We start from the raw sequence: 9,458 nt of genomic DNA on the forward strand, positions 1-9,458 counted from the left end.
CTTTAAACGCATCTGAAAGTATTGAAAACGACTCCCAAAGTATCTAACATTGTAGAAAAGAGTTCAAGCATATCAGACTCAAGTTGGATCAGTCGAGAAGTCGAGCTGGAGCCATTAGAAAATGTATTCTCCAACGGGACCTGAATCGCTTGTATGAGATGAGTCTAACTCTCCATTTTCTCAACTTGACAATGGGGGACAACCTTCTTTTTTTATTATTATTATAATTTTTTTTTTTTTTTTTTTTTTGTTTGTACAAATATTATTAAACTTTCAAAAAGTTTCAACCCTTAAATTTTTTACGAAACTAATCAGATGTTATTTCATACAAGCCTTTACTAACATATTCGAATATTTTAATAAAATCTTTCAAACGAAGCCACGGAGATGTACATTTAATTTAAAAATAAAAAACAAAAGAAACATCAATGTCAAAACAAAAACATTAGCATAATTTTCGATACGAAAATGAAAGCTACCTACAAAACTACTAAATGAAAAACTCATTTTTACTGTCTTATGTTAGCTTGACTTCCATGGTCATTCCAGCATCACTATCATCCGTGCAAAGACGTTTTACCTTTACTTAAAATATAAGAGTATCACGTTACTTGAGTATTTTAAGGAATACTCAATAAGTAGGCCCACTATTGGGTGCAGGTAATGCAAACACACACTCATGATGTGACATATCCTTTAAAACAACATAGCATGACCTTGAACTATTTTCAGTCTGAGCAAGGTTGGATGTCGTAACACACTCACCCATGCATGCGCACATAAACCCACCCGACAAGCTCGTATACATACCCTGGGCCTTGCATGTCGGGCCAAACGCGTTAACGCGTCACCAGATACCACAAAGAGAAATGTATGGCATGATATCATAGTGAACATAAATATCGAAGGTACGCGTCCGTACTAACATAATATAATGGGGAAGCATCCTGATGCACATGACATATACAAATGTATGAGGTCCCCATGGCTTAAAATCATAGCATGTAATAAGAATCATTTTGTTATTCCTTTCATTCATGTCATAGTAGACATATGAGTCATGTATGCTTAGTACTCAACATGGCTTTCATCATGCGTCATCATTAGTATAGTATAATCTATAACATTGTTTAACATGACATGATGTAGCATAGCATACATAACATTTCATATCATACATATCATGACATAATAGGACATCGCATACATACATAACATGTCATCACATAGCATATGTAGCATAGCTTAATATTCCTAATTATGATGCATGCAGGGGTCATGGGGCATGCATCATCATAATCATACGATTCTTCTAACCAATCAACAGTAGAGCCACTTACACGGTTGAACTAGGCCGGTCCCAAATCATTCCTCAAACTAGCTTAATTTCATCCCTACAAGGTTTATTTCAACCTAGGTAGACTCATGACAACTTATTAAAAAAATTCTAACGAACTTAACTTACTTCAAATTCTAGTTCAAACTAGTTTAAATTGAGCCATTGGAGATTATATTGATCTTAAAAATGCCTATAGCAAGATCAAAATCAGCACTGAAAGGTCAAAAACATAGGCAACGGTACCAAATACCCTATACCGAACCGAATAAGTCGCCAAGCTAAGCGAAGGAGTCACCGAGCCCAAGACGAGCACACCGAGTGGAGTCAAGAGAGTGTCACGATAGGGAATATCACGTACACTGCAAGTGAGGAGTCGAGCGATAGTTGTGGGTTGAAGCGTGGGGACGACACCGATTGCATTTTTTCGAGCGGGCTGAGCATCTCTCGATAGGTTATTAGGCCAAGGGTTTTGGGCTTCTGGGCTGTCACATCTTCAACTGAAATGGATTGCTTGCACTGTATCCAAACTCGGATCTCAACCCGCTGGCTTCATCTTCTTCGCCCGTTTTAGAAAACCGCAAACCCTCACCAAAATTGGGTTCCACCAACGATCCATGCACAATTCTAGCCATTGTTCAGTTTTCGACTGCTTGCACCATACCTCCTGAGGCTTGATGACTCTCTCGACACCACACGCTCACTAAAAAGAGAACGAATATGTGTCGTCGATCGCAACCTCACACACCTTGGATTAGGCTTAAGTAGAAGTCATGGGTGGTTTCTTCCTCGCAAAATCAGCGCCTCACCGTGAATCTCAAAATTTCTGAGTTTTTTAAATAGTTGTTTTCCTTAGAATTGGGTTTGGATAAAACTACGCTTAGAAAATATCCAAGAAAATATCCATAAAAGTAGCATTAACATTCTTAACTTCTATATAAAAAAAGTAGTTATAAAAAGTTTTTACTATTTAACTGCATCTCATAGTTCAACACCGTTCAAGGGTGTTAGCATTAAAAACTTTTTAAACTTTTAAGTTTAAAAGTATTAATATTACATTTGAAAGTTCATAGATTTTTTTTACGTAGTATTAATGGTTCCGTCCATATCCTGATATTTTTGAAAAGTTTAAAGCTATTTTTAAAGTTTTTAAAAAAATTTAAAGGTATTAATGAAATTTTTGAATCCCTAAATCCTATCTACTGTTTCCTCCAAATTTAATGATAATGATATTTTTGAACTCTCTTAGAAGTTGAAGTGTATTTTTTTTAACAAAACATTATTGGTTTCCATCTAAATAAACAGTAAGGATATTTTTTGAACTCAAAAACCAAATTTTCATTGATAAGATGAAGTATCTAAGCAACAAAACGAGATTATATTATGAAAAAATGGTTCATTGGGTAGGATGGCGTAAGGAACTCAAGACCAATCCATGTATTATCAGAACCCTTCATGTAACTAACCCAAGAACCAAAACACATATAAAAGGAGGAAATATTAGACACTAACCTTTCAACTTTATTAGATTTATAAATTTGGGTCAATCAAATATGAGACGAGATAAAAAATAATAATAATAATAAATAAATAAATAAAGGTTTATAACTTTATAATAAAAGAAGAAAAAAAATAACAATAGTTTTTTAGAAAACTATAAAAAAAAAATGATTCTATTATTCATTCTAAGAGTGGCTTTCCACCTGTAGCAGATAGTGTCCTTTTTTAACTTTTCCAGTAGGATGGGCTTCCCCTCAAGTCCATCGCTAGCAAATATTATTCTGTTTGGGCTTTTCCTTTTGGGTGGGTTTCCTCTCAAGCACACCACTAGCCGATATTGTTCTCTTTAAGATTTCTCTTTCGGGCGGGTTTCCCCTCAAGCCCACCGCTAGTAGATATTGTCTTTTTTGAGCTTTCACTTTTGAACTTCCCCTAAGAAGTTTTAAAACGCCCTTTAGGGCGGGCTTCCCCTCAAGTCCATCGCTAGCAAATATTATCCTGTTTGGGCTTTCTCTTTTGGGCGGGCTTTCTCTCAAGCCCACCACTAGCAGATATTGTCCTCTTTAAGCTTTCTCTTTCGGACAGGCTTCCCCTCAAGCCCACCGCTAGTAGATATTGTTTTCTCTTTCGGACAGGCTTCCCCTCAAGCCCACCGCTAGTAGATATTGTCTTTTTTTAAGCTTTCACTTTTGAACTTCCCCTCAAAAATTTTAAAACGCATGTAATAGACGAAGGTATATAAGAAATGAATCTTACAAATATATTTATAGAAATTTTTTATATTAAAATAAAATTATTTTATAATATTATTTATTTATATAAAATTACGATAACAACACGGAACATTGTTATATAATTCTTACTCATTTTATTTTTGAGATTCTCACTTATGTTATATAAAATTTTCAACCAAACGACTCGATAATCGAATTAAACAAAATCTTCGACTAAACAATTCGATAATCGGATTGAAACGCGTATGAGACAACATTGAGTTTTTAAAATGGAAAAACATTACGAAGATAAGAGTTGGAAGAAGGTTTTGGTGCATCGAAAACCATAAGTTCTTAAGGTCAAGATTCCAAAGAACGTGGAAAGAGAAATGGAGGAAACGAGGTTGTACTGCACTTATGGGTTCATCAACTTTTGTACTACAAAGTTGGCACTCGTAGTACACATCATTATATCCCCTAACCCGACATTATTTTCCCCAAAACTTTATTATATAAATAAACTATTGCATTAAAAGAAGGACAAAAAAAAATTATTTTGGTTAAAAAAACATTTTGATCTTCATACATTCATAAATTTAATCCTTACAATCCTAATGTTCGATGAGTTATTTATAGATTAAATATGGTTTGGTATTAACTAAATATCAAACGAGAAGGACTAAATAGTAAATATGTAAAGTCTCATGTTTAAGATTAAGAAATAATGGCCACAACATTCGTGTGAGTGACCTTATTCTTATCAGAGTGAAGATTATCCTTACAAATCAACACTAAGTTCTTTTATGTTATTTTATTCTCATTCACATGCATCTTAGGAAAATTTTCTAAAAAATCACTTGTCACAAAATGATTTCAAGCAAAACAAGCTTAATTTTAAGGTTCCTACGATTGAGCCACGGAAAAGAAAAATACTTCTTATTTGTATATGTAGTAATTTTGATTTTTTTTTTTTTATCATCATATCCTTACAATATTGTGCCAATTCCAATTTTGAACTACCATAAACATGTTTCATAGTTTTCAATTGAGTGGAAAACCAAACGCAACGGATAGATAAGCCAACGTTAATAGCGAGTCTAGTTCTATGATAAAAGAGCTATGTTTCTAAACAAATTTGTCCATTGGATAACATTGGCAAGAATATAGGCTGCTATGTCTCCAGCTTGTGTTTGAATGACGAGTAAGGCGGTCAAGCTACCTGCACCTGTCTGGTCCGATCGTTTAACTCTTTCTAAGAGATGAGAATGTAAATAGGAAACATCGTTTGGGAAAGCTTCACGGTTCAGTGGTCGCGTAACAATAACGACATTTGCCAGATTGCTCTCATCCGAATATGGTATCAATTTATTCATATACTCCTCCTTTACTCAAGTATCCATGAAGAAAATTGAAACTAAGTAACATCATACCTAATCTATTTGTCACATGAATTACAAGATAAAAAATATTAAAATTAAAACAACTGAAAAATATAGTAATAAATAAATAAATCCCATCTGACATATTATTTTATTTATCGAGTGGGTCCTTAATATTTGTAGAAATCAATTTTTTGAGTTTATCTTCAAAAAACAAAAACATTTTTGAGTTGAGAATTGACTTTATATATATAGATATATATATATATATATCTATATATATAATATATATATTGGTGGGGTTTTGTGTTGGGATGTATAAGAAGAGAAAATGACCTAATTACCATCTCTTTCTTTTCTCCATGAAAACGAATCAGATTTCCAGTTTGTTTATCTCCTTCCTCCTTCGCAGCCAACTCAGATAAGAGAATCAAAGGTACCCTCAAATCATTAAACCAATTAAATTTCTTTTCCTTTTGCTTTGTTTCTATCCCTTCTTTGTTTAGAACATATTGTTGTTGTTTTCTTTTATGGAAAAAGGTCAAACACTTTGGAATGTTCATGGATAAGCCGATTATAGTTGAAATTAGGATAATTTCATAAGATATGGGCTAATTCAATGTGTTTTCGAATGGATTTGCAGTAAACAAAGATAAATAGGGAGTTTTTGTTCTTAAAGTATGGCTGTGGCACCATGGGAGAGTTATTATACATTGACCGATGAAAACAATGGGGAAGAACAAACCCTATTGCCAAAAGGTGGCGAAGCATTGTGTGGTGAGATTGGTGGGTCTATGGCGGAAGTTGCAGCATTATTGGGTTTGGAGGAAGACATTTATGGAGGTTTTGGGAGAGAAAATGCGGCATTTCCACCAGCCATGAATGCCAATATTGAACCCTCTAATGCTAAGAAAGAAGAACATAATGCTAGAGAAAGACAAAGGAGGATGGAGCTTTCTCAATTGTACTTTTCCCTTCGATCCTTGCTTCCTAATGCTCGACGATCCAAGGTTCGTATGTATTACTTCTCGTTTTTTAGGTTAAATTACACGTTCCATCTAAACCCTTTTTAAGTTTGTGGATATTTGTGATATTCGAGTAAATGAGAAGTATGTGAATGAATCAAAGTCATATTCGAATGAGAGCAAAGATAGCTAAGAAAAGTTTAAAAGGATTGAAAGTTACTATCTATACTAATAAAGTGCACCTTCCTTTTCGGTGACTCAATCGTAAGAACTCCAAAGTTAAGTAACATTTGTTTGGAGCAATTCTATGTCTTGTGAGTGTGAGGATAAAACATGCTAAAATGATCTCTCCTGGTCTAGGAGGATAATCTTTACTTCTAGAAGCGAAGAGTAAGTAACTTGTCATGTCGTAGGCAAATATTGAGGATACGAGGTGTCGAGAATCTAGATTCCAAATCCTAATGCAAATCTTGGACATGAGTCATTACAACATTTTATGTTGAAAACATGCAATATGATCGACTTGTGATGTTTCCAAATGCTTCTACTCCTTTTGTTCTATGAATTCCGACTGACTCCAAATGCTTCTACTCTTTTGGTTCTATGAGTCTCGACTAACTCTGTTATGCAATTAGAAATCCGCAAATGAGTGAAAAGACCAATACAGATAGATAAAAAGCAAATGCTTTTCCCTTCGAGCCAAAATCTTTCTTCCTTCCCCATAGCAAAGGTCTAACTTTATAAAAAATGTGTCATAAGTGTCGTTAGAGTCCTATGCAACAAAATTATCAAAGTTTAGGAATCTATAGACATTTTTAAAGCTTAGAGAGAGATATGAACGATAAAGAAGATATAAACCCTAATATTTGAGGGTTGTTGCAGAAGAGGTGGAGCTCGACGACCATAATCAACAAAGTTGTAGATTACATTCCCACACTACAAAAAGAGATTGAAAATATGAAGGAAAAGAAGCAAAAAATGATAAAAGAGAAAGGAAAGAGTAATGAAAGAGTATTAGTGGATGAAAAGGAAGGATTAGAAAATGATAATCTAAGTGTTTTGGTGCATCAAGTTTGCAAAGGAGAAGTGATCATCCAAATATGCATAAACCAAAGAAACAACATGATTACGTTCTCAAATTTGATTCAAAAGGCTGAAGAAGAAGGCCTTCGGATCATTGGGGCTTCCACAGTTTGTGTTTCTCCTCATCATCCAACCCTCACCTCCCATTTGCATTTTCAGGTATTTCTCTCAATTACTTTAATTTTTATCTCTTTCATGATTTGTTGTTGATCTATGAACATCTAAATTTTTTTTTATAGAGAAAATATCAATTTATGGCATATAAATTAAAACTGGTATCAATTTAAACCTTAAACTTGTATAAGTGAAGTAATTAGAATCTTTGATCGTGATTTGTAGCTGTTTTTATTTGATTATATTTAAAATCAGCTAGGGGTATACATGGATTGAGTTGGATTGAGTTGAGTTGAAAAATCTTTTGAATAAACTCGAAATTTCAAGTTTGTTATGTTGGTGACTCTGAGTAACCCAAGTAGATTTCAGAACCCAAAATTACGAAGATTTAATGTTTGTAACCAATGTTATTGATGCATTGTGACTTGTAAATGTTTGATGTTTGAATTTTATGAAATTTTAATTATTAATGTAATATGTATTGTGGATAAATATGATTCTTTAAAATAATTTTAAAAAAAACAACCCGACCATCCAACCCAAATCGGGTTTGGGTTGGGTTCAGTGGTTGAGTTGTTGTTTTTTTTAATTATTTTAAAAAAAATTCTTGTTATCCGCTCTACATATTAAATTAATAACTAAAATCTCATGAAATTCAAATATCAAACATTTACAGTTATACTGTGTCACCAACATTGGTTACAAACGTTAAATATTCCTAATTTTTTAAATAGTAGAGTTGTTGTTTTTGAGTTGATCAGGTTGACTAGATAAAGAAAATGTCAACCTCCAAACGCAACTGAATTTTGGATTTTCTTAAAACTCAATCCATCCTAAACGAAAAAAAAAACTAACAAAATTTTTATGATTTGAGTTTGGTAGTCTGCATTTCATTGATCTAAATTGTTTGTGTTTCTATTCTGTATAACACAAAAGATATATCAATTTGATAATGATTTTTGAACAAAAAAATCAAACATATTTCTTGTTCTAATGTCCTTTTTCTATTTCTCAAATAAATTATTGGATAAGAGAGAAAAATAATCAGCCCTAAAGATAACTATGTTAGGAAATTTAATTTAACAAGTCGTTGAAGAGCAGGACGTAGATATTTATATCTAAGTATCCATAATTCCATAAAAAGTAAGCTTTTTGAATCACTTCACAAACAAAATTGATGATGTCAAGTTTCATTGATATAAACATTCAACTTAAATTATATAGAACTAAAAAAAAAAAAAAACTTACTGTCCACGAGATATTTAAAGATATGTAACATTCTTATTTTATAATCATAATTAATCATGGGTAAACAAAAACATTTATAACAGAATATACAAAAATAAAATATTATAAATTTAGATTTCAATCATTAAATCATTAAAAGATAAATAAAGCTCCACTTAAATAATTAGAATCCATTACTCATAAATGAATCTTGATAGTTCTTCAACGTGAACAATATTTTTATCTGGTATATATTTTTATTAATTAACACACCACTAAAACCTTTAAAAAGAAAATCATTGAAATATAAAGATAAAAGATGAAATATTTTATAAATTTATTTATGTAGCAAAGATAAATTTATTTAAATATTAACCATTACAAAATTCTCTCGAAAATATAATATTTTATTTATCAACTTGAATATAACTCAATAAATTTTTAAAGGAAAAGGAAATTTAAAATATTCGAATTATTGTATATATAACATTTAATGAATTTCAATATACGTTGATAATGAGTGTGTGATTTGTGCAGATGGATAAAAGTGTGGAAGAAGGTGATGATTATAAATCAATATTAAGAAAAAGGGTAATCTCTTGGTTATGTTGATTTATTTATACATCCATGCCATCATCATCTTTATACCTTTTATACTTATTCGTGGTACTATTAACATCGTTAATAAAATGCTAATTTGACAAACGTTAAGAAAATAAATGTCTTAATTATTGAACTATGTTCATATTATCCAAAATTTATAGATTTATTCATATTGTGAGTTCGATTTTTAGTCTTAAATTGAATGTGCGTACAAATGAAATTTGAGTAAAAAATAAAGTATTAGTCCAATTACATGTTTAGTAGCTGATTTTTAGATTAATCTAATTGTAATTTTGTGTGCAACAAACTTGCATAAATAGTTAACATAAGAAATGGAAAACGAAACTTCGTAGCAAACTCCATCAGTCATCAGTCATCAGTCATCAGTCATCTAGGATGATCTTGACCGTACTAAAAAAAAGTTCGAAAATATTGAGTATTAAAAATACTCAGCATGTGACTCCAGAAAATGCAAATACATGTATTCATGGGTTGGACTAATATGACTTTGATGAAACAAAAAACTTAGCCTTGAGTT

General features: G+C 32.0%; 1 protein-coding gene across 1 annotated transcript; it reads left to right on the top strand.

Moving 5' to 3' along the window:
* The first annotated feature begins 5,597 nt into the window (after positions 1-5,597).
* LOC111463877 (transcription factor bHLH160) lies at positions 5,598-8,935 on the top strand. The gene is made up of 3 exons (XM_023107814.1): positions 5,598-5,938; positions 6,776-7,135; positions 8,855-8,935. The coding sequence occupies exons 1-3, from the start codon at positions 5,609-5,611 to the stop codon at positions 8,927-8,929; spliced, it is 765 nt and encodes a 254-aa protein (XP_022963582.1). The 5' UTR covers positions 5,598-5,608; the 3' UTR covers positions 8,930-8,935.
* The last annotated feature ends 523 nt before the right edge of the window (positions 8,936-9,458 follow it).

This window comes from Cucurbita moschata, unplaced genomic scaffold, assembly GCF_002738365.1.
Source record: "Cucurbita moschata cultivar Rifu unplaced genomic scaffold, Cmos_1.0 Cmo_Scf00029, whole genome shotgun sequence".
NCBI lineage: Eukaryota > Viridiplantae > Streptophyta > Magnoliopsida > Cucurbitales > Cucurbitaceae > Cucurbita > Cucurbita moschata.

Excerpts from the sequence above, each read along its gene's own strand:
- LOC111463877 (XM_023107814.1), top strand. The coding sequence starts at position 5,609 with ATGGCTGTGGCACCATGGGAGAGTTATTATACATTGACCGATGAAAAC. Across the intron at positions 5,939-6,775 it reads CTAATGCTCGACGATCCAAG|AAGAGGTGGAGCTCGACGAC; the intron begins GTTCGTATGTAT and ends GGGTTGTTGCAG. Across the intron at positions 7,136-8,854 it reads CCTCCCATTTGCATTTTCAG|ATGGATAAAAGTGTGGAAGA; the intron begins GTATTTCTCTCA and ends TGATTTGTGCAG.